At 45.8% G+C, this 25,503-nt stretch overlaps 1 protein-coding gene across 4 annotated transcripts in view; it reads left to right on the top strand.

Annotated features, from left to right (window-relative positions):
- Positions 1–25,046, top strand: part of IGSF11 (immunoglobulin superfamily member 11) — a 140,579-nt gene extending 115,533 nt beyond the window's left edge. For all 4 annotated transcript variants that reach the window (XM_039718053.1, XM_039718056.1, XM_039718054.1 and 1 more), the window contains 6 exons: positions 17,576–17,739; positions 18,921–19,128; positions 19,929–20,084; positions 21,091–21,213; positions 21,446–21,596; positions 22,247–25,046. In XM_039718053.1, coding sequence (XP_039573987.1) covers positions 17,576–17,739; positions 18,921–19,128; positions 19,929–20,084; positions 21,091–21,213; positions 21,446–21,596; positions 22,247–22,697 — 1,253 coding nt within the window. In that variant the 3' untranslated portion in view covers positions 22,698–25,046. The remainder of the gene's footprint in view (positions 1–17,575; positions 17,740–18,920; positions 19,129–19,928; positions 20,085–21,090; positions 21,214–21,445; positions 21,597–22,246) is intronic.
- Positions 25,047–25,503: the final 457 nt, after the last annotated feature.

Raw genomic sequence — 25,503 nt, 5'->3', positions numbered from 1 at the left:
CGTTTGACACTCCAGTTCCATGGAGCTTTTGGGTAGCCCTTCACAGAGAAATCTGTCGGAAATCCAAGCATCCAGAAAGCAGGGGGAAAGCGACTCTGCCACCTCCTGTTTTTCACTTCTCAGAAGATGCAAAACACCAAATTGGTGCTGCATGGCCTTGTCAGCTCTAGTGCACTGGGGAGGATGGTACTGTCATCGCAGGGAGCTTGCACAGTGCCCTCCCTCCACCCCCCATCCCACACCTCCATGCTTGGTGTTTCATTTCAGGTGTAATGGGGATGTGGTGGCAGCACCACCATTCTCCTTGATCAATTAAAAGTAAAAGTGTGAACCAAACTAATTTAATTATGTTGAGCCAGGAATGTTCTTGTAAAAAGACTAACAGAAGCTTGGTTTCATATCATAGATTTCCCATTTCCAAAGGTAGATGTATTTTCTCCATCTGTCCTCTGTGTTTATGGATTATTGCTGTATGTGCTGAATGGAGCAATGCAGTCTTCCGGCCTAGCAGAAGTGCTTTACTCCATTGTTGTATTGCTTCCTAGAGCCTGGAAGACTTCACCTTTTTGTGACTTGGTTACAGAAATACATATCAGTAGTTTGTCCTATACTGAGAGCTGGGCAAGCAGTTCTAAAAAGCTGTTCCTTTGATGGAAGTCATCCCTGAATGGGCAAGAGCCTTGTGCCAGTCTCAGTATAGCACAACCTCCCACGACAGCATCCTGTCATTAGAGCTGAATTCCTTCCCTGCGGCCTGTGTTTACTGTCAACGTACAGAACATCCCTGTGGCAGCATCAAGAGACAACTCCTGAGCTTCTGTGGTTCTAGGATTTATCCAGTGTTTATCAAACTCTTGGTTCCTCCTGCTCAGAGACTAATCTTGTCCTACTGTATTGTTCTTTAGCCATTCCACATCCTGTGTAGAGGTAAGCAAATTATCTGTGGAGATATGGGGCTCTTGCAGAAGCCTCTGGTGGGTAGTGTTTCTGTGTATCTCTGTGGGGTGTGTGTTTTAGGCCATGCTGATTTACCTCCATAAGTAACCACCAAGTGTACACTATTTCATTTATTCCTGTCCTCCCTTCAACAAATGTTTTCCCCAGGGTCATATCTTAGCTTGTAACCTGTCTCTTGTAGTATTTATTGCGTTCAACCTGTATCTAGGCCTCGAGGTATGGTTTCTGCTCCTTGCATCAGTCTCTCTGCTTTTGATCCTGCTTTCCCTCAATACCTCACACCCAAGCAGCACAAAGCACTCTTGGGGTAAGGGGACACTGCCCCAATTCACAGCCAGGAAAAATGAGTCAGGCAGTCAGACGTACTGCTGGGACAGCTGCTGAGGTGGATGGAGATGTCAGAGGCTCCCCTTCTCCTGCCAGAGGTTACCCTCAGTTCAGGGTGTCAGCATGGCCGCCTGCATTCTTGTTCTTTAACCTGATCCTCTCAGTGTGGCCTATGGTAGAAAAGAAATTGCTCTTACCCATTAACCAGGATTTTTTTGCCAGAGCTGTGTGGGAGAGAGAGCTATTACACCAGCAGTTCCACTGGCAGGTCTGAGTGGGAGGCAGAGGGATGAGGAGTGAGAGGGGTGAGAGGGCTACTTCTCTGCACCTCTGGGAGCAACCAGCCACAGGAGCAGCTATGGCCTCAGCATGAGCGACTACCCCACTTCTCCCAGCAGGTACAGACTGCAGAGCCCAGCAGTCAAACCCACATACACATTTTTCAGTGTCAGGCTGGACTTTGACGAAGCAAGTTTTAGGTTTCTGACTTTAGGCTGATTTATCTTAGCTGGTTCTTATGGAGTCTGAGAAGCAGCCTGCAATCCTTGAAAGGCCTGTGCACTGAAGATTGGAAACCCCTCCTCCACCAGGCAAAATCATCTTCATGTTTATGTGAGTGTGTGCAGGAGCTTTTCCCTCACGCCGTCATTTTTGAACCAAAGAGAGCTGGTGTGAGCACTCACAGAAGGCAAGGAAAGCAGGTCGAATGAATACTGCCGAAGCAAATTCAGGATTATTATTCAAACAGATGTTCATGAATATATTTTGCCATACTTGCAGAGTTTTAATTGTAATCTGACTTGATGGGCACATGAGTTTAAAAGTAGAAGACTGAATTTATGGAAGGAGAGATGATTTGGAAGATGAACTACCAAGCCAGAGAGTGAGATTTCATGTCTGGCTCTGCATGAGCATAGGCACATCACCTGGGCTTATTTCTTCTTGCCTCCCCTGGATCCCAGGGGTGCTCAGATCCTGCTGGGAGAACACGTCAACATCTTGAGCGGGACTATTTGTGTCCTGATTTGTCAGGCTGATTTGTCTGTTCATTCATAATTGTTGTTTTCTTTGCTTTACTCTATTGGCAAATATAGTGGAGATTTGCCACTTCTTTTTCCTCCTGCCTATCACTCCCCTGTGCCCAAGTCAAGGGCTCTCCTCCTTTACTCTTCTGCTTTCTCGGCTTCCATGGGAAGCTGTCAAAACCTTTCATGGTGGCACTTCTGTGAAACCAGGTGTCTGTGAACTTTTGGTGATACAATGACTTCACTGCCTGGTGAGCAAGAGGAGAATCTGGGAAAAAAGCCAATGCATGATTCTACTACAGTGATTATTATTATTATTTCCATTAGCAACCATGGCAGAAAAAGTTATTATAAACAAGGGAGAGATAAGTGCAATTTGTAGGTGTTTAAATCCTTTTGTGCATTTTTTTTGAAAATTTGTTTATTTTTCTCCCTGAATACAAGCACTGATTTAAAGCTAGGAATGAAGTGCTTCATTTTCACCCAGAGCCTGGTGTTAGTGGGGGTGCCCACATGTGGGGCAGCACAGCCTATTCATTCTCACAGAGTACCTATCACACAGCAGGTAGCAGCCCTGACTGCAGATGAGATGTGCTCTCCTCTTGACAGCATCTGGAGGGTCAGAGAGGCATCAGCACCTCCCTGAGGGGGACAGTCCCCTCCAAGAGTTGTGCTGGCTGCCTGTGCAGCTTCCTCACCCAGGAGGTGTGTGGGCAGCAGTCACCTCGGCTGGCACCATGGCTCATCTGGCGTGGACCCAGCTGGCTGCAGGTGAAGGCAGCCTCCTGAGGATGGTCTCAGGTGGAGGATTTGGACAGAAACGAGCCTGAGAGTGCAGAAAAGAGCGTAGGAGAGAGGTTGTTTTGTTAACTGCTAATATAACTGTGCTGAGGCAGCTGTTAAAAACAGTGATGCTTAAAGAGAAAGTTTTACCCCTTGTGGTAAATGACGTGGTAGCACAGACTCTAGAGATGGAAACCTCCTGCTCAGCCTCCTGCAGAGCTGTAAGGCAGCAGCTGGTAAGAGAGCCATGGCTCCAAAAATACTTGTGGAAAATGCAACACCTCTGCACATGCTTCCTGGTCCCTTGGTTCTCCCTCTGGGCAAACAAAAAGGAGCACAAAAAAGTAAGTAAAATTGAGGGCTCAGCCTTTTCCAGCTCTTGGGAACCACAAGTAGGTTTCTCTGAGTTTTAAGGATGGCTGGGGAGAGCAGTGAGTACCTGTTCTTGGCTTCAAGAGAAAAGAAAGAGTTTGGGGAGACTTCATTATGCAGAGTAGCATTGATCTGAGATTTTAATAATGCAGTGAACTTGTAAGTGTTCCAAACTGTGAGATTTTTGAATTAATTTTTAATCCATGGTTTAACATTAAAGATTAACGTGTGTTTCAAATTTCAGAAAGGGAATTCACCCCTGAAAGGCTAAGATTTTCTTCACTGGCTTCTTAGGGTTTTGTTCTATTTTTTTTTTCCTTTTTCTCCCTGATGGGTGCATCAAATATAAAAATAAAATAGATTAAAAAACCCCAAACCAACAAAAAACCCCCAACAAATGGCAAACAAAAACAACAACAACAACAACAAAAACCAACCCAAAAACAAAGGAAAGGGAAAACCCAACACACAGGCTGTGGTTGGGGAATTTTCAACTTGTTGTTAAACCAGTGTCCAATCGGTTTCTTTTATATTAATGCTGCTCTGTGTGCTTTTAGACTTGGCAGGAGAAACAACATCTGTGTGAAAAACTGAGCCAGCTGTGCAGCAAAAAAATGTTAGTTCAGAGCAGTTGTGTACTTTGCTGCTTGGGCATAAGCAACTTCTTGCATCTGTTACAGAGGGAAAATTTGCAAAACGTTTTCCTGAGACTTTTACTCTAAAAGACAAGGGAAGCTCATATCAGTTTTATGTTAGCAAAAGTTAGCAGCTGTTGTAAAGGGATATTCAGGACATCATGGCAGGGGAAGAAGAGAGGGCAAGCATAAAATCAGATGGCACTGTGGGGCTTGGTCATCTGGGGTTAACTCCAGATCTTGGCATCAGAAAATAAGGTGGTAAGGAGGGAGCTGCATTGTCAGGTACAGTAAGAGCAGCATCTGCATTCCCAAAGTCTCCTTTCTGCATTGCAAGCATGTTACGATTGTACTCCGTGTTTTTTGAAAAGCTGCTCAAAGGGTTTGGAACATTTTATAAGCATTTGATAGTTCCTTGAGGGTGTCTGCTTTGTGCCTCCCAGCCTGGAATGCTTTGGGCCAGGGCTGCTTGCAGAAAATGTTTGCTTATAGAATCATGTTGGCCTCCAATGGAGCTGAACATAGTGAACTTCCTTGGTTATTCTTTTTTCTCCTTGATAAGATGTGTGTGTGTGTGTTAATTTGAAATCAATACTAATACTTAGTGCAGTGGTGGAGAGAGTGATTAATAGGCAGGCCAAGGCCCATGAATCAAGTTCTAAAGTCCTGTTCCTGTCTTGCCATTGACCTGCTGCATGGTGTTTGGGTGAGTTATATCCTTGCTCCATCTTGGTTTTCCTCGCTGCAAAATGGAAACTCTGCATTTCTTCATGGCATATTTTAGAGCAATCAGTGCAACTTTCTGCATTTGGGTTTTTCAGCATGATGCTGTGTACACAGCTAGAGTGCCGGAGGGCTGGCACTGGCTGGAGGGGAAAGTGCACAGCATTTGGGAAAAATCAGGCTCAGTGATCTTGGCTTGGATGCTTAGAGCTGCAGATGCTTCAGCCATGGGAACATGATGAGCAGGGAGAGCCTCTCAGCTCTGGGATGTGTTTCTCTTTGCACCCTGTGCTGGCACATGCCGAAAGGACACAGAGCAGATGGACAGCAGATTTGTATTAATCTGGCTGTGTACATTTCATCTGTTGGTCCTGCTTCCAACATACAATGTGGGAATGATCAGCCCAAATGACTGGAGTGTCAGGAACTGATTTATAGTCAGCAACACTTGCACCGTAGCTTTGGGTTTTGGTGAAGGCAGGTTGAAAAGATTGCACTTCCAGAGGGCAGGGAGCATGAAGTGACTCTCCTTCTGGGAAAGGACTGCAAAATGCTTAAGATGTGTTGCTGTGTTTTTTGTGTGGACGTCTCTGTTCCTGACACTGTCCCCTTGAGCCACATGGGCACCAAACTTCACATGGAAACATCTACAACTCCAGCACTCTGGGTGTTCCCATGAGAAGGTTGTGATGGAGTTGTTTGAGTGCGTCCAGAGGAGGGCAACAAGGCTGGTGAGGGGCTTGGAACACAAGCCCTATGAGGAACATTTGAAGGAACTGGGGTTGTTTAGCCTGGAGAAGAGGAGGCTTAGAGGTGACCTTATTGCTCTCTACAACTTCCTGTGAAGGGAGGCTGTGGACAGGTGGGGGTCGGTCTCTTCCACTGGGCAGCAACTGACAGAACCAGAGGACACAGTCTCAAGCTATGTCAGGGAAGGTATAGGTTGGATACTAGGAAAAAAATTTTCACCAAAAGAATAATAAAGTACTGGAGTGCTCTTCCCATGGAGGTGGTAGAATCACCATCTCTGGATATGTTTAAAAAAAGACTGGACATGGCATTTGGTGCTATAGTCCAGATTCTGAGTTGAGGTGTTAGGGCATAGGTTGGACTTGATGGTCTTAGAGGTCTCTTCCAACCTCATTATTCTGTGATTTTGTAATTCTGTAAAGCAGGTAACAAACTGGACATTTATTGCAGGGAAGTCCTAATATACCCTCTGTGTTTAATTTCACATCGTAGTGAGAGATCAGGTCTTGTAATGGAAGGGAAATTTCCACTGGGAAAAGATACTATGCACATGATGTTGAAAGGCCATAGCATATTAAGTATGCATGTGTGTATTTACTGCACTGGTACTGCATAAAATTATGCAAAGTCAGAATTTATGTAATATCTAAATATATGGCAAAAGTTTAAATGGATTGAAATAAAGTGTTCTTACCTCATTGAACTGAAGTGTGCCAATATTACTATAATTACATGGGGAAGGCAAAGCAATTCATTTTGTCTTCACTCACTGAAAATATCATCAAAGTTGATAGTCTTACAACCTATTTTGATTTTAATGAAAACTCTTCTTTTCCCAGTGGAAAATTGTCCTTTTACAACCTCTTTTAGACAGCTCAACTCATAATCTGAAACATTCAATTACTGACCTGACATTTGCCAGAGCAAAAGACAAATTCAGGTTTTCCTTTCTTTTCAATTTGAATGAAAAAGAGCCTGCCTTTTTTTTTGTTGTTGTTGTTTCCTTTCTGTTTGCTTGTTTTTAATTATTTTAATAATTTTAAATCCAAAGTAGTTTGGTATTAATGAAGTTTAAGATACGGAGGTCTAATGTCTTTGAATGTGCTCATGTAAACTAGTTTCAATCCAACTGCTTTGAGAGACTTTGCTTTAATCAGTCTTGTTTGGAGGCAGGGAAGTTTCACAGTGATTTTCCACATTCTTAAGCCTTAAAGGCTCTCCTATGAACAAGCTAAAGGAGGTTTTTTTAAACCCCATTTCGGCAAGATGCTTAAACATGTGCCTAATTTTTAAACATATATTTTTTAATGTATTTCCACTGACTTACCTGCCTTTAGTGGAATTTCTAGGACATATCAAATGCACCCAGGCATCAGTGTCTGGCTGAGCAGCCCTGGCTCCAGGTGGGCTCCTGCTGGTCATGCAGGTGGCAGCTTTGGTGTAGCAGGACTCAGTTAGGTCACAGAGCAGGAAAACTTTTAAGGGAGCTCAAAGATGTGGTGAACAACAAACTTTGGCCAAGTATCCTTCCACTTGCAAAGCTTGTGGACTCCACAGGATGAGAGCATTTAATACATAAGACACAAAATGGGTATGGAAAGCAGATAGCCAACTTGTTGGCAGTGCCTCAGCCAAATCTTGTGATTTGCTGGACCGGATCCTTTAAGACTTTGATTCTTATCCTGGTGACAGTCCCTCCTGACCTCAAGAAAAATGGAATCAGTCTACTAATGAAAACTTTTCCCCTCAGAAAGGGCTTGGGAGGTTGATTCCTTGGGGTTAATTTTATGTTAATATATTTAAATATTTTAAATTATATTATTCAAATATTTTAAAACATTTAATTTTATTTTGTTGTGTCTTAGGCACCCCTTTGTTAAGGGGTGACCTCACCAGGCTAACATAAGCAACCATGGGGTGATGATGGTGCTGGAATACCCCAGTAACAGGGGAAAACAGGTGAGGTGGCTCCAGGAAGCATTTGGAGGAGCTCCCCTGCATTTGGCTTGGAGAAGCTAAGCCATTTCTTGGAAGTTATTTCCAATCCCCAAACCCCACTGCCCACAGTCCCCTGAACTTCCTAAACCCCAATCCCATCTCTCATTCTACCACTGCAGCCCCACAGTCCTCTCCCTAAAGCTCTCCTTCCCGAAGCTGTCCTTATCCCCTCTCCAACCTGAACCACATCTGGCCCAGCTTAACCCCACCCTTGCAGGGAACTTCCTTGAGGAGTCCCAGATGATGTCAGTGGTGTCTGCAGGGAGGAAGACCAGATGCAGCATCCAGCAAGTCCCTGGATCTTCACCCAGCCTGTGTTTAATAGGGCTAGCTCTGCAACTTTTTTGTTCGTCATCCTCTGCTCTTCCTCCTTTTGGAGGAGGATGAACATAGCTCTTGACGCTTTGGATAAAAGCAGTTGGATGAACCATAGGCTGGGATATTTGCCCTGGAGTTTGACCTAAGGATGGTTGTCTGACAGCTGCACTCCATGCTGCTGCCTTTCCCCACCACATGAGTTGTATATTCCAGCCTGCCCACCCATTCATCCTGCCCTCCCCTATGCCAACTCCCTTCACTGGACTTTAATCTTATTCCTTATGGGTTCTGTCCTTCCCACTCAATATACTACTGAATATATTTAAACCTTGAGTTGTTTTCCCATATTAAGCAGTTTATCACTGTTACAATCTTTTTGTATTCCTTTTTTTTTTAGCCAGGAGAGAAGGAAGAAATTTATTCTTTCGACCATAAATCATTTACAAAGCTGCTGGGCTGTTAATGTATTTTTTATGTCTCGGCAAACAGAAAATAGAAGTCAGTGTCTTAGTAAAGCTTTGCCGACCTGTTTTAATTTCAGCTTCCTAACCCTGACTCTCTGTTCCCCAGTCTGGGGAGCAGGTACATTGCTCTTGCAGAGGCACCAGTGGATACCTTCTCCCCAAGGAGACACCGTTGCTGTGTCAGCAGTGTCACGTGCTGTTGCCTGCACTTGGTACTGATCTGCAGCGTGACACATCTCTGCTGACTGGGCTGTGCTGGGAGGATACTAGCAAAGAAATGGGATCAGGGAGAGTGGGAACTCAAGCCTATTTCTGCTTTTAGAGCCTGGCAAGAGCTCTAATTAGATGCCCACTCTGGGGTAGGCATGTTACATGCAGCTCTCGATTCATCCCATGCAGCCTCAACCTGTGCTTTTCATGCATGGACTTGGGTGTGGTTTCAGATACCCACAGGGATTCTTAAGGATGCTTTCAGAGACAAAGGCTGGCCATGGTGGAGCTTCCCAAATGTTGAGAGCTGGCTTCAGTAAGGTTTTGCAACCTGCTTCAGGAAAATTAAGCCAATGTGTACCTTTGCTCTCAGTCATCTCTGTGCATTTTCCCTCTTTCAGGAAACATAGATACCAATCTTTGTGTAAAAGGTGAATTTTCATTTCTGGTGTGCTGTGACAAGCAGCAAGATAATTAAGAGGAGGGATGTGGAGGTTTATGTTGGCATCCCAGCTAGATGAATGGATAAATCTGCAGCTCAGAGCTGTTGCTGCAGGCTTTTTGCAAACTCAAGCTGAGCTTCTTACCTTAAATGTACTTATAGGAACGTTTGATAAGCTTTCATCCCCAAGTCACTTCAGCTAAAGCAACTGGCTGTGGTCATTTGAAATGTTCCCATTCCTAGACATCCATTACTGTAGGATGATGCCTCTACTGTAGCAGTGAGCAGAACAGGACACTGTGTCTGCAATGCAGCTTTCCCCTCTCACAGCAAAAGAAGTTAGAATTTCCCCACACATTCCTGCTGCTTAATGCCTAGCTGTGAGGTAGAGGCACTGCTTCTTTTCAGCTTTTGCTGGCTCTGGGGCAATAACCTTGTGTTGAGCAACAAGGCCAACAGCAATGGATGACAACATCTTAAGTTACTGCAGCAGGATTCCCCAGAGCTGATCTATCACAGGAGTAGGGGGATGAAGGAAAAGGAACAGAGTTCCCACTCCTAGTTTTGTAAAAGACAAAGAATAGGGAAATAACTTTCTGTGCCCAGTTCAACTTTTGCTTTCCTCCTTGTCTGTGCCTGCTATTTGGAAAATAGTGTTTCAGGCATCTCTGAAGGACCTGAGGAGACGGAAATGACTGTTGCAAGGACACACCACTCTGTTTGTACCTTGGGTGTCCTGCCTTGTGTGGCCTTCGGCCATCTTCTGTAGCCAGATTGCCTGCTCCTGATTTGCCCACCTGAGTCCCAGGGTATGAGTCATTGATGACTCTGATTCTGAGCACAGCCAGGGATGGACAAAATTGACACCAAATGGTCCTACAGAGTGGGCTGAATTAGCCTTACCCACTCCTTCACTCTCAGTTTAGGGGAGAAATGAGTGAGCTCTTCAGTTCCTGTTCCCCCCTGAGTCCCCTCTGGCCTTGCTCATCCGCTACAGAAAAAAACCCTCAACCTCCAAAGTGCAGCTGCTCCTTGAGTCCTCTGCAAATGCTGTGAATTCAAGGACTGCCAGCTCAGATCACAGCAGTTTCTGTTTCCAGCCAGTGCCACACGCATCGAAGGGAAGTGTTAAAATTCCATAATGTACTTAATAGTGCAACACTATGCCATGGAAAGGGGATTAATGCATGCCCTGTGCACAGCCATTGATTAGTTTCATCCTAGCTAATGTCATTGTAGATGCTATTTTTGTTCCTATCAATGTTCCTTTGTATTTTTATAATCTTGCTATAATACGATGCAGTTGTTTTTCTGCCTCTAACTTGCACACATATTGCACTCAAGACGGCAGAGATAGATGCAAGGCATCCATCCCAGCTTGCTGGAGCTTCAAAGGTGGCAGCTCTCCTGGAAGCTTCAGCAAGGCTTGATAGAAGCAAATAAGAGAAGTCTGTACTGGGATCACACAGGAGTTCAGAACTGGGAAGGACCATTTGGGTCATTGGCTCTATGAAGCTGCATCTCTAAACCAGATTTGGGTTCTCGTTCCCACTTATCACATGCCAACAAACTGCTCTAACACTATATGCTTCTCACTGTTCAAAAACTTCTTCTGCATGTCAAGTCTGTGACTAATTAAACAGAAGCATTAAGATCTATTGGAAGAGCACTGTTCGGGTGCTTAGGGAGCTTAACATCACGTGAACTCTGCTACCTGGAGAGCACAGCCCCTCTCGTTTTCCCTAGTAGGTTTGAGTACTCAGCAGTTCAGCAACTCAAACTCTTGAGGTCTAAACCTGAGCATGTGAGGATCTCACATGAGTGGGGACCCTCTGAAGATACCTGAAGCTGTCTGGCTTGCTCAGCAGGATCCAGGGAGTCTGTGCCAGAAAAAGGGAAAGGAATCAAATTCCTCAGCATGTCATAAGAGCCCCTTTCCTACCCCTGCAAGTGCAAATCCAGCTCCTCTGGCAAGGACATGGAAGGGAACTGACACCTTTCTGGAAGTATGTGCAGCTGCAAGCTTTTCTGCCATTTTTTTGGTCATAGAGTCCATTCCTCATCCTGTCTACAGCGGTAGGTTGGAGAGGTCAGCACGGGGAGATATGCTCTATGTCATCCCATTCAGTCAGTTGTTTGAAATCTTGTTCCCAGCTGGCCTGCAGAGAAAGACTTATTTCCAGAAGAGAAGATGGCAGGGGTGGTAGTGACTGCTGCTCACTGGTCAGCAGCTGAGGCCAGAGTGGAATGGGTTAGCAGGAATTTTCCCCTGTTAGTTTTCTGTCTAGTTCAGATGAAGTTATAAATGGCAAGGAAGAAGGGTCAGTGTGATCAGCATAGTTTCAGAGGTACTGAACAGCTAGTCCAGTTCTTGGCAAGAAACACTGCAGGGCTCAACTTCAAGACCCTGACACTATCTTTTCTCCCTGGGTTAGTGTCTGCTAGCCTGCATATCCTACAGGCTGGGCAGCAATCCTAAGATTACTCTTACTAGAGTAAAATGGATCTTTTCACTTGGGAGGCTCTATGCTGGGGGGATGACTTGATACCACCAGCTGTGTCTGATGATTTCTCCAGGGATAAAGGTGCCTATTGATCTGTATTTAACAGGAATGCTAACACTACAACACCTCAGAGGAAAAGTTAGCATCAGTATAGTTTTAGCACCTGTTTTACAGAGACCTTGCTCTAAACCATGCTAGATGGGATGGTTTTCCTGCTGTTTGTTCCAGTCTGTCCTGCAGAGCCAGCAAAGATAGTAAGAGAGTGTTGGAAATTATTTTGCCTTATACACTGTTCCATTGTCCCCCATAGGTTACTGTCCCATTGCTAGACCTATCAGCCACTTTTGTAACATGTGCCCTCAAAGTGGGGCACAGAAACAATCCCCCTATGAACGTCTGGAGCCCTCTTGCTGTGAGCTGGCAGGGGGACTATTGTTTGCTGGAGTCCTTCCTTCCTCATTCCATTACTCCCACTATTATTGTTCCAAGGAGGTTTCTACCAAGCATCCTTCCCAGGAAAATTTGTGCTAGGGCACCTTGGACCCAGGATGCAGTCTACTATGATAGTGTAAATCATTCCCAAATACCTTTCCTGCAGAATGACTTTGGAACCTGGAAGTTTTTCCATGGTAGAATTTTCATAGTGAACTGGAAATAGTCTAGCTGTGCATAAATTCTGATCTGTGCTCCATTACAGTGCGTGGTGATGTTGGTTCCCTAAGCAGGGTGGAGTCTACTGCAGGCTGCCTCCAGCCACTAGGCTGGGTAAATACTGTGCTTGGTTAGATAGACTCTGAACTAGCAAGCGTGCCACGTCCTCAATGAAGCAGGATATGCAGTCCCTGGTGAGAATGGGCAAGACCAGAATTCAAGCATCTTGTTGAGCAACCAGTTTGGATGCTGTCATATCATGCTGGATAACTTCAATGTTTCCTGTGCTTGCAACTGCAATCCAGGCTCCTTCAGGGTCTTTTGAGTGTTTGCTGAAGAGGCAGGTCCTATGGCAGGTGCACTGCTTCTGTTTCCATCTCCTCCTGCTGTGAGTCACTCCTTCCTGGGTTGTAGGTTCTGCTGCTGCTCAGTGTGCTGGGTTGGCAGTGTACCTCAGCTCATTCAGGGTGGAAGATATTTCTCTTCTTTAGCACAGAGGGTAGCTTTGGTCCCAGACTCAGAGATGTGAGGCAGGCAAAAGGCACAGCAACTTGTACTTTCCTTTCATCTCAGGAAAAAGACTGCTCTGCAGTTTCTCCCTCCATTGCCTGCGGTTGCCAGATGGAACATTGTGCTTCTAACCTATTCTGAAAACTTCTGTGTGACCTCATCTTTGCCTCTTTAACAATGGACCCAAAATGTCATACTGGAAAAGGTATCTTCCCCAGCATGTGGCAACAGGGTTGCTAATTGCGCTGGGACTGGCAGGAGCCATTCCAGCCTTTCCCTGGGTTTCAGATGCAAGCTGAATCAGCTTGAAGCTTTATTCTCATTTTCCCCACAGCGACACACATTCCTGCACATTTTCCCTTGAGGTCTGGAGATGCAGAATGTACGCAGCTGAGGGTTTCTTACATCTCCTTCACACCTTCTTCCCTCCTTCCTCCCCTGGCCATTTGTTTCCCTGGCTTGCCAGCACTGCAGAGTGAACCTGTACTCTGGTCTCTACTTTTGGGTATCAGTAGTTTGCTGCTAGCAAGTGCCAAAAGCTGCTGATTGTGCTGGTGATCTCTGGAAGAAAGGTGTGGCAGTGAGTGGGAGCTGGGAACATTTTTTTACCAACTTAGAATGAGTCAAAGTGCTTAGATTTGCCCATGTATTTCAGCTTCACTGTATCTGGTATATTCTGAAAACTCTGTGAAACTTGTAACCCCTCTAGGGCAGCTAGAAAATGTGGCAGCATCTGACTCGTCCTTACACCCACCAGGGAGGGCAATGTGTGCTGTGGGACTTTGTCCTATGTACTTGTATCATGATGTATGAACTACCTACACAGACCCCCTCATGCTTACCAGGGAGGGAGCTGAGGTGCTACTTGGAAAAGCAGCAGCAGCAGCAGTGAGCCATCAAAAATGAAATCAGTACTGTTGCCAGAATAATTACTTGATCCTAAAAATGTGAAGAAATTCTGAAAGAGCCTCTGCAGCCAAAACATTCTTCTGCTGACTGGTTTGCTGATAGGGGACAGAAAAATGGAGCATCCCTTCTAATTAGTGATGGGAGCTTGCTGCCTCAGGATCAAAGGAGAACACTGTTTGCTGAATCAAGCTAAGATCAAAGTGTCCTACGTACAGGAAGGGCCCATTCCTCTTTCTGCTGACAGTGGTGTACCCTGCTCATCCTCTGGGCATGCTGCTTACAGGGCTGCTTAATTACTAAGTAAGGAGGAGACTGCAGTCACAAGAGAGGGTGCAATGGCCATTGTAATCCAATTCTGAGAGATTATTTGGTGGTGATCGATTCTTTGTCTCTCTGAAGTCATTAAACTTCTGAATGCTTAGAAAATAACTAGATTGTGTAACTTTGCAGAAGGAATCTTCTTACAATATCCTTTGCTTGATTTTTCTGACTTCTTATGTGTAATTTAACTTAGTAGGCTGTATGTGTGTGCATATATCTATATTTGCATTTCTATCTACTCAAGGGAATTGAAGTCCTCATTCCTTAGGCTGCATTGAAAAATCCTTATCCCAATAGATATGCTAAATTTGAAATCTCTTTTCCCTCTCTCCTCTGCCTCCCTCCTCTTGCATTAATACAAACCCACATTTTTGCAATGCCCGATTTTGAAATTTTTAAACACAAATAATTTGGTTGAGTTTTCCTAGCAGGTGTCATCCTGGGCATACAAGTTTTTAAGTGTCTGTGACTTTGTGTGCATCCATCTGTGTTTTGGGCCATGACTGTAAAACGTCTAGAAGAATGCAGTCACAAAGATACTTGCTTAGATGGACAAGTGCATGTGTAAATGTAACATTTTATAGTAGTCTTGAGATGGTGCAGCTTCTGAAGAGGTTTTGTTTTTGCTTTTTTGGCTATCTCACTGAGAAAGGAGTCATATTACAGTACTGCCTGCTCGGTGCTGTGCTAACATACCACCCAACCTCCCTGTTCATGGTGCTGGAAGAGGACTTTGCCTATGTTTCCTCTTGCCTTGTTCAATCTTCCTTGTCAGAAGTGGCTGTGTGTGTTTTCCCCAGCCGTGTAGCCCCGCAGGTGCCACTCAGCTTAGCAGAATGAGTCTTTAAGTGCCTTGTAGCGGCCTTGTGTACCAAAAGAGCCAAAAAAGGGCCAAAGGGCAGTTGGCATGCCCTGGGCTGCCTGAGGTAAAGGCGAGCCTGAGAAGCTGGCTCGCCTGGTGGTTTAACGAGGCAGAGATAGGACAGTGTGGTGAGTGTGGGGGGTGCTCATTTTGCAGGCCATGTTCAAAGCAGCTCCCCTTGACAAGAGAAATGAACAGAGACCTCAGCTCCTCCTTAGTGCTTCTCTGCTCCATGGTGTTCAAATTAAAAGGGATGCTGTGGTGCCTTGATAGGAAAAGGAGATAATGTGGGCTGTAGGATGTTGCAGCATAAGAGTGGGGTACTGGCAGGGAAAATGGAATTTGTGTTTTCTTTAATTTTTAAAATTGCTCATGAGTATATTGGGAAGTTCTCAAATGTAGCAAAAAGTATTTTTACGGTGAATAAATTATGCATGTTCTATTTTAGTGTTTTTATTATTCTGCAGGATGTTTACAATCAACTAATAATAAATATTAGGAGTAGGAAGAGGGTGATTAGACATGAAAACCTCATCATCTTGATGGCTGAGTGATTGATGTAACTAATCCTGCAAAGCAAACTGCAAAGTCTGACTTTTCCAGTAAATTGGAACACTCACACTTAAGTATTACTTTTTCTGAATGACAAGAATTTGAATGTGTGGGTTTTTCATGGAATGGAAAGTGGAAGGGATAAGGAACGAGGCTGAAAAATGCACAGTGCTGTTCCAAATTAGATGAATAGTTTCTTTTCCTCTCCTGGAGAGGATCTCATTAAATCTACACTGAACATAACAGAAGAACTTCCCGCACCATGTTGAAGAGAGATGTCAATCCAATAGATGTTCATGTCATTGTGACTCCCTGCACACTGGTTAGCACATGCATGATGCTAGACTGGATGAGTAGTCATGGCAAGACAGCCTTCAAAGTTAAGCCTGCAGAAAAGACAATTCCTTGTTGGAGTCACATTCAGCAAGAGAGGTCTCCAAAGTTGACATGGATTATTTCTGGGCTTTGGGCTACTGCCACTGCCTGGCCAGCCATAAGAAAATGAGGAGTTCAAATCCATTCCCGGCCTGTTGTCCACAGACACAGCTGGAAGGCAGATGCCTTGTGATAAAGGTGATGCTTATTACTGGCTCTTCAAGTTATTTACTTCTGCTTGTTACTGACAGACTTGCATAGGAGATTGATGGATTAAGGTTCCACCAGTTGTTTCTCATCCAGCCACCTAATTCTCTGAGATGTTAGCACTGGAGATTAACTGTTTCCCTAGGAGTTTCCAAAACATTCCATATTTTTAAGTATGTCCCAAGACAATGAGGAGCTTTTTTCCCACAAAGTAAGAAAATTGTAAGCTTCACTTGAAGTGGTTAAAGTGAAATTTTGCCTGACTCTGTTCTGAAGCATTTCTGAGCCTCCCTGAACTACTTGGGCCTTTAAAGGTAGGAGATGTGGAGGGAGGTATGGAAGTTTGGAGGAGGTGACTGAGTATTTGCCGAGTCCTGGAGTACTGCAACTCTGGAGAAGTCAGTTCAAACACCAGAACACATGGAAGGCTGTGCAGGTGCTAGAGTCTTTGGGTTTGTAGCATCTGAAGCTCAGACTTCCAGGCTCTGGTGCTGCATTTCTACATTAGGCAGTCTAGGAAGGGTCTCAGCAGACGAGCATGTGGGAGACACTCACCTTTTCCTCAGAGGTTGGCCTGATCCATGTCTTGGTAGTTCAGATAGAAAACTTTTCTCATGAAGCATTTCACCTTCAGCAAACCACTGTTTCTTGGCAGAAAATAGAAACTTTGCAGGTAGCTCGTCCTGGATTCAGCAAGAGAATAGGGTAGTCTGCAGACAGCACCTGTGTTTAGCAGTGTTCTGCTGTTGCCTTGGAGCTTGGAAACTCCTTGCCTTCTTCTCTAGCACCCGCCCACACGCTTTGAACAAGAAAATGGTGAGCTGTCATAATGAGATATAGCTTTTTGTAGTCAGTATTTTGATTTTGTGGAGAAAAATGGTTTAAAGCATTTTAGTGCTACTTAAAATGGTGGTGGAGACCCCTTGGTTAGTTTCATTTGACAAGATTTTGGTGGTAGGAACAGAGATATTTCCCTGTGTGATTTGTGGTCTTAAAATGACAGCCTTGAGCTGCTGTACTGGGAAGGTGGGGCTTATCAGGCTTTTGTCTTTGATCAGTCTATGTGGCATGCAAATAAGTGAATGGTGGAAAATCTGGAAAACAAATGAGATTTTATGAGATCCTCCATTAGCAATAGTAATTTTTCATCAGCTACATAAAAATTACTAGACTGGAAAATATTTCAGCTTTTAACCCTTTAAATTAAAAATATTGTTAAAATACTTCTCGTCTTGTTGTACTTCATAAGATATAGAAGTGGGAGGAGAACTGTATTTCTTGGTTAATATTGCAGGGGTTTTTTGTCTTTCCCTGCTGTTGGGTATCATTAAGATTGATGGGTTTGAAAACATATCTCTTTCTCTTAGACACAGCTTGGTCTTTCTTATAGCTTTTTGCCTATTGCCAAAAAAATCACTGCTGTTCTCAGAGGCTCTGAAACAAGAGTGCCCCCACTTAAAAGGGCCACATATCTACATTTGTCTGTGAAAAATGTCTGCATGAGAACAGAGTGATCTGTGAGGAAGGAATATAATTCCTTTTAGACTGATATAATAGGGTACAGTTGTGTAGGAATGGGATACTGTGTTATGATCTGCAAGTGTGTGGGGCCACCTGCAGTTCTTTGAACTGTGCGTCCTTCTCCTGAAATGCTTGAATTGTGTGTCCTTCTCTTTCCAGGTCTGGTGTATCCTCTGGAGGTGTCAGTCAGTTCAGGGAGCATCCAGGTTGCCCGAGGCCAGACAGCAGTGTTGCCCTGCACCTTCACCACTAACGCTGCTCTCACTAACCTTAATGTCATCTGGATGGTCATTCCTCTTTCCAATGCCAACCAGCCTCAGCAGGTAGGTCTTTTCTTAAGGGAGCAGGTATTTCCTTGGGGCTTTCCTGTTCCCCACCATGTTCTGGATGTAGGCCCTCTATAATGCTGAGTCTACGGCTGTCCCAGAACTGCATTGTCCCTTCGCTGCTGAACATCCCTTCTGGGTATCACATGAACCTGTTTTCTTCAATGTTTTGTTAACAGATGCACATTGTGTCCTTGCCTGGATGTGCAGCTGGGGCAAGTGTATGTGATACTGTGTTGCTGCCCTGGGCCTCTGGTGGTTTGTGTGTTCAAAAGAGCACAGGAGATGTAATCCAGGTTTTGGTACACTGGATGTGGAATTTGTAGGGCCCGGGAACAGCTGCAGCTTTAAACTTGTGAAATCTATGTAAAATGTCCTCTAACACAACTTCTCATAGACTCGTCATCCCTTTTACTTCGATTCTTATTTTTTCACTGTCTGTAGCTTTTGCAAGTCCATTCTTATAATTACTAGCAAATGAGAGTATTTAATGGTGGGACAAGAATCATAACCTGAGATATGCTGGCCTGTTTTTTGCCCACATACTCTGACAACAGAAGAACGCCATTTCTCTGAAATACATCTTGGGTCACACTGCCCTGATCACATTTTGTATTCAGTGTGAGAACCTGCACTGAAGAGTACTTGCCCCTCAGGGACTTGGTCTGAGCACAATCTGACTGGCGGAGGCTGTGCAGGTTCAAAGGCTGCACTGCCTGTCATTCAGTTCATCTCAAAGATCTTCAGTAAGCAGTGTCAAATCATGGCAGGATCTTACTGACAGAGACTCAAAATTATACTGTCCACTGGGCAGATGCTTTTCTTCAAAGTATTCACTGACCTGCAGGGAGCCTCTGCTTCTGTACATTGATCCTGTCCAGATGGGTAATGACTATCATGTGAAGGAGGCTGGTATTGCCAATCCAGCTATGCCAGAAGATTTGGGTAGCTTTCTGGTCTGTTACCTTTACAAACATTTTTATTGACATAAAATGGGCTACAGAGTGTGTTGCTGTTTTGGAAAAAACACCATTGCTAGGATGTATATTGAGGTTTGGTTATTCAGAGATCTTTCAGTAACTGGTCCTTTTAGCTTTGGAAGCTCATGTTTTGCTTGCTGTTCTTCCTCCTTGCTCAGCTCCTGCAGAGTGTTGTTTGAGCCTTCCTTTCTTTTCCAGGTTATTCTCTACCAAGGGGGTCAGATCTTTGGTGGTGCACCCCAGTTCTATGGGCGAGTGGGGTTTGCTGTGACAATGCCAACCACCAGTGCCTCCATCTTCATCAACAACACTCAGCTATCGGATACTGGCACCTACCAGTGTTTGGTCAACAATCTTCCCGACAGAGGCGTCAGGAATATTGGAGTCATTGGACTTACTGTCTTGGGTGTGTTTATTGGTATTATTGTGGTGGGGGGGTGGACGGACAGGGACAAGGGGATCTCTGTGCATGACAGTGCATCATGAGCAACATGGTACTGTGTGCCTTTGAGCCCACGGACATCCTGTGGTGAGGAATGGGCTGCCTTGTGGATACTTTGGGAGTTTGTAGGGCACAATGACTTCATATGCAGGCAGTGTGTAATGAAATTTTAAAACATGGTGGAGAGAAAGTTTTTGTGATGGTATTGTGATATGGAGTTGCAAAGTAGCAGAAATAAAGTATGAGAGGATCCTGGAGGGCTGAATGGAGTGTAAGGGGTTTGGTGCATAGCAACAGGAGGAGAGAATAAGTTTATATCTTTACTTCCTTTCCATGAAAGCTCCTAGTTCTGGATGTTCCCACTGATGCTAAATGCTCCAAAGTGCATGCCATTGTCGGGATACGAAAGCAAAACCCAATCACAGTAAATTTTGTCTGCAGTTCTGTTAACTTTCACCAAGTCTTTTGCTGTCTCAAAGACAGAAATATTCACCTTTTTTTCAAGGGAGGGATCTAAGAGGAGTGGGTCCTGTGAAAATCAGCAGTAATCTGTAACCCCAATAGGCTGGTGGGTCAGGAATCTTTGTGTGAATTGTCTCCCCCCAAACCATAATGAGTTCTTGTCTGCTGCCTCATTCTTGTCCCCTTGACAGCTCATGCTACTGTCCTTGCTTTCCCCAGCAGCACACGTCCAGAGTGAGCCTGCATTCCACTGTTTGGTCACATTTCCTGATTTGCTATCACCTTCCCCTCTTCTCTCGCAGTTCCTCCTTCTGCCCCGCTTTGCAGAATCCAGGGGTCCCTGGACGTGGGCAGCGATATCACACTGACCTGCAGCTCGGAAGAAGGCATCCCCCGGCCAACATACCTCTGGGAGAAACTGGACAATGTCCCCAAGTTGCCCCCAACTGCCACACAAGGTGCTCATTCTGTTGATTATCCTGTTATTTCCCAGGTGGCAGCCTGGGCTGTCCCTTGTCTGAGCTGCCAGGGTGGCATGGTTCATTGAGCGTCTGCCATCATTTGCATGGTCCCTTTATTGGAACGAAGATTCCTAAAGCCCACGGTGGGTGGGGTACCCTCCAGAGGCCACTTAAATGTTTGTGGTCTCTTTGGTCTAGAAGCATGTTCCCCACTGAGAAACAAAGACTGGGTTGAATGGAAGAGAAAGAGAGTGATTTCTAGATGTTGGTTTATGGCTGGAGATTTCAGCTGCCAACTCACCTGCATTTTAAACCAAATGAAAGACTTATGGAATGGAAACAGGAAAAAGAGAGGCAGAATCATCCCAGGAAAATATGGCCAGCTTCTCACAGTTCTCCATCAGGAACTGATGCCACAGTTCTCTCCAGAGCTGCTTTTCAGCTGTATGGAGAAGCAGGGCTCAGATCAAACTGGTGTTTCCTAGCCTCAAGTCCCACCCTTAGGTTTTCTTAGCCTAGGTGTCCTGATCAAATACTGATAGCTGTACTTTTGCTCTTTATCTTGCTGTATTTTAAGAATATGCCAACTTTCAGTTTCATATAATTCAGGAATGAGGAATATTGGCAGAGCAGGGGATGGGGAGCCCAGGGATGGGAGAGTACAGGTTCTGCAGAGCAAGACTGAATTCAACAAGTAGATCTGGATATAGGTAATTTTGCATCTCTTTATTCCCTGTTCTTGCACAGCAGTGAGAGTCCCAAGCTTTCATCTGCAGAAATTCCTCTATAAGATGAGAAAGAAACATCTAGTGTAAGCTCCTTAAGGCCTAATCTTGTCTCTGTGTGTGTATGTGCACGCACAATGCTTCCATCTAAAGGTTATTTCCCAATTTATTTCTCTCTTAATAGTCTCACACCAAAATTCTCTATTTGCTGGCTTTGCCTTTTCATGGTTTTCCTCAAGTGGGGGAGGGATTTAAATCCTTCTTTTCTCTCTGACTAGACCAAGTCCAGGGCACTGTCACTCTCCGAAATATCAGCACTGTGTCCTCAGGTCTTTACCAATGTGTGGCTTCAAATGCCATTGGAACCAGCACTTGCCTTCTGGACCTGCAAGTCATTGCACGTAAGTATTTTGCTAGGGGAGGCTTGGCCACCTGTTTCTGTCTTATGACAGTAAGGTGTGTAACCATGTTTGCTGTGAGCCACCACATGCCTCTCTATCAGAAGACAATCATGCCCTGGAATGGGGAGCATTGCCTTTCTCCCCTCCCAAGCCACGACAGATTCATGTGCTTACATATGGCCACAGCCCATCCCTGATTTCTTCTCCATGCTCTGTTCAATCATCTCCACAGCTCACCCACGGAGTATTGGCCTGATTGCAGGAGCGGTGGCCACAGGTGCTGTTGTGCTCGTTGTTTGCATTGTGTTGGTGGCTGTAGCACTGTTCTACTGGAAAAATAAACACAAAGAAGAAGAAGAGGAGGAAATTCCCAATGAGATAAGGTAAGGGTCATAGAAAGCTGATGATAGGGGACATCCAAGCAAAAGCTGTGGCTGACAGCCTGACAGGAGTGAAATTGGAGGTCTTGTTTTTGTTAATCCTGGGTGTGTTCCCCTGGGTCAGGGGAAGATGTCCATATATATTCAGAAAATGGAGGGAGAAAATGAAGAATGGTAACAATACATTTTGTTTTCAGTATTGCCTTAAATGCCTTTAATCCCTTTGCCAGCAAGAGGGATGGGACTCTGTGTTCTTACCTCTGTAGGAGAGTGATGTGGTGGGAATTCTGACCCATAATGCCAGACAGTGATAGCTGAAAAGCTCTGGAGCTGTGAAATTCTCTGGTCAGAGGGGTTACAGTCACAGCTATCACTGTCTGCCACTGCCTGACTTTCTTTGTGGACACATGAGCATGGGTCATTTGCCTCAGTGGCAAATTTGGCACCTGGAGCACACAGGTAGGTCTTGCAGAGAGGGATGAGCAAACAGGCCAAGGAGCAATGCTGATTCACAGTGGTGCTGTCCTTCTCCTTGAATCTATGGTGTTGACCCCAGCATGGTAGTTAGGGGTGGGGGTGTTGGACAAGTGGGCCAGTGTCCTTCATATGCCCTTCTCCTTCCCATGTCCTTCATATGACCTTCTCCTTCCCAGGGAGGATGACCTGCCACCCAAATGCTCCTCTGCCGCAAAGACGTTCCACGCAGATGCGTCCTCATCAGAGAACGACACCCTCACCTCCTCCAACACCTACAACAGCCGCTACTGGAACGACCCCAAAGCCAACCACGCCACAGACTCCTTCACCCGCTTCAGCAACAGCAACGATGCTCACCAGCCTCCCTTCTCCCGCTCAGGGAGCACCAGTGCCCGCCCCGTCTATGCCAATGGCGGCCACCCATCCCCGGCTCCCCCTAAGACACTGGTGGTGACGGCCAGCACGGCGCCGTCGCCTCAGGAGGTGATCCGGAGCAATGGCTCGGTCAGCAGGAAGCCGCGGCTGCCGCACACCCGTTCCTATGCAGTCAGCCAGGCCACGCTGGAGCGGATCGGGGCTGTCCCCGTCATGGTGCCCGCCCAGAGCCGGGCTGGCTCCCTGGTGTAGGACCGAGTTGGTGGCTGAGAGCTGAGCAAGGGGCCTCTCATCCCCGGTGGGGTGAAGAGACCCTACTCCTTCCTGAAAGGCAGTGAGGCGGTGGGGGGGTCACATGCTTACCTTTCCACCTGCCCTCCCCTCTGGAGGCTGCTGCCAGCTGGTGGGACAGCCCTGGCCAAGCCGCTTTCCCCCCAGCTGCTGGAGCTCCTCGTGCCAATGGACGCCACAGATGTGCCAAGGCCAGAGGAGCAGGGAGGTCGGGACGTGCTCCCAGGCTGCTGGGCCCCAGCTGGGACATGCACTCGAGCCTGACCCTTGGGGCACTTTTGCTTTTATTTCCTGTTGGTTTTGTTGGGGACTGATTCCATTCATTTGGGTCTTTCAGGGAGGTTCGGGAGACATATATATATATTATTTTTTTCCATTGTTGTTGCTGTTTTGTTTCCAAGAGGATGACGACCTGTGTTGGGGCAGGGAAGGCTGTGCAGCCCCAGCTTCCTATGGCCCTGGCTCTGCTGTTGGATTAGGGAGTACTGTGCACTGGGGCTGGGTTTGGGGAGGCATGGGACAGGCTGGAGGGGTGAGATGAAGGCACAGCCACCAGCCCAGGCAAAGGGATGGTTGGGTGAGGGTGTGGGCCAGGAAGCATTTGTCTTTGTTTTTTGCAGTTCTTTCCCCCACCTCAGCACACACAGACACACAGAGGCACATACACACACAGACACAAGCAGATCCTCAGACTGGGTGTTTCTCCTGCACTAGGTTGGAGTGCCACCAGAGCCCTTTGTATAGCTGTGGAGGATGCAGCCGTCTGAGCATCTTTCCCTGAGACACTCGGTGCAGGGCAAGGCTGCACCGCTGCTGCTGTTGCTGCTGCTGCTGCTGCTCTAGGGCTTGGATCTCTTTTTTTCCTTTTTTTGGGGTGTTGCTGGGGTTATTCAGGAGGCAGAGAGGGGCAGGACGGTGTGATGGAGCACGAGGCAGGTTCATGAGGCATCTATTGCCCCTGGGCTGCTCCGGTTTAGGGCAAGTGACTTCAGACCCCACAACTTTGATGCATGGTGGATTTTATTCATCAGGCTATGCAGGGCTGGGCAGCATGGCAGGGCTTGGAGCCTTCACAGAGAGGCATCAGAGTTTTCATTCCTGCTCTCCTGTGTGCACAGACATGTTAGCAGGATTTGTTTCCTGCTTTAGAAAGCAGAGGCTTAATGAAAGACCACACACTATCTCTCTGCCTCTCCCACTTCCCTCAATATCCTGGAACTGGGTACTGGTGGCATCTGCCAGTGGCCCTGCCATCTCCTTGCAGCCTGGCAGGTGGTTGTGGGTGGCACCTCTACTTTTTTCTATTGCAACTAAATAGCCTTAATCAAAGCCAAGAGTTGAAACCTCTGAAGGAACCTGATGCCATTTGGAGGGCTGGACTGAGGGCTGGGATTTCCTCTCCTAGAGAGCACTAGTTCAAAGAGGCCACGCCTGGATAGGTGTTTTGGCCCTCCTGCATAACACCAAGCCTTGCACAGGCAAAGGCACTGATCACCTCAAAAAGCACCAGAGCCCTCCCAGGTCTGCTCTTGGAAAAGCAATGTGGGGAGTCACAGGTGACTTCCATAGTTCTCACACTGGAAAAGGGGTCTGTTTAAGACAACAGACTCTTCCTCATCCCCAGTTTCCTTGTCCCAGCACGGCTTTACTTTCCCTAGCAGTGCACAAACCTTGGGCAGGGCCTTCTACCTGAGCAGTACAAATGCAAGCACAGACTCTGAGGAAGAGGAGGGAGAGGTGAGGGCTAGGTTCCCACGTGGACACACTGGCTTTTTGGGAGACTGGGAGCTCCCAAGCAGCACAAGGTTTGAATCTTGGCTGAGATTTTGTGCCTTCTTTTCTTAAAATAAAAAAAAAAGAAAGAAAAATGAAAGAAAAAGGAGATAAAAAACCCCAAATCCCTTCTTTCCCCCTCTACAGCACTGCATCCAGAATGTGTGCAAGCCCCCCTGGTGGTGCAGGCAGGGTTAGTCTGTGCATGCACATATTTCACTGGAGCAGTCCTGTTTCCTGCCTGTCTGCTCACTTTGCTGCTGGGTGGTAGGATTGATGGGGGAAGAAGAGTGGCTTTAGAAACCCTAATGTGGGAAGAAAGAAACCCAAAACAATCAGAGAAAAGCCCAGACACATTCTCTCTGCTTTTGTAACAACCCCTGTGTGACATTTACAGGAACACTGCCCTCAGCAGGCGCCCTCCTCTACTGGGAAAGCTCTTCTGGTTCCTACCCTCCATAAGACTGTTTGCTCCTCTTTCTTTGTTCTTTCTAATTGTATAAAATTCAATAAAATTTTATTCATATAAAAAAAGGACTTCTGCCTGCCTGCTGCTGCTTTTTTCTTCCTCCTACCTAATTCTGTAACTACAATGACTTTGGCCATTAATACTTATCCTTGATGTGACTGGCAGTAGGCAGTGACCACGCAACCGAGAGCTGAATGTTATTAGGCCAGCCTATTTGGTAGTGAGCTCTGGTACTAGAGCCTTGTTTTTCTCATTCATAATAGTCTGACACATTGCCCTTGAATGTACAATTTCCCAGGCTTGCAAGGTCGCTACTTCTCTAGACAAAGGTGAGGTTTTTTTCTGTCTTTTGGCAGGGGACACCCTATGCTGCTTTGAGTGATGTGGGAAAATGTTTTTAATAATTGCCAAATTTTGCTCTTGTATTGGTTTTACAATCAAAACCATGGCATGTTTATCCCGGATTCAAAATCTAAGACAGTTACTGACTTTCTTGGGCATTTGAATAAATTTGATGGGGGAAAC

This window comes from Passer montanus, unplaced genomic scaffold (assembly GCF_014805655.1).
Source record: "Passer montanus isolate IOZ18808 unplaced genomic scaffold, ASM1480565v1 scaffold39, whole genome shotgun sequence".
Lineage (NCBI taxonomy): Eukaryota > Metazoa > Chordata > Aves > Passeriformes > Passeridae > Passer > Passer montanus.
The sequence above is the reverse complement of the archived record's forward strand: the minus strand, read 5'-3'. Positions and strand labels throughout refer to the sequence as shown.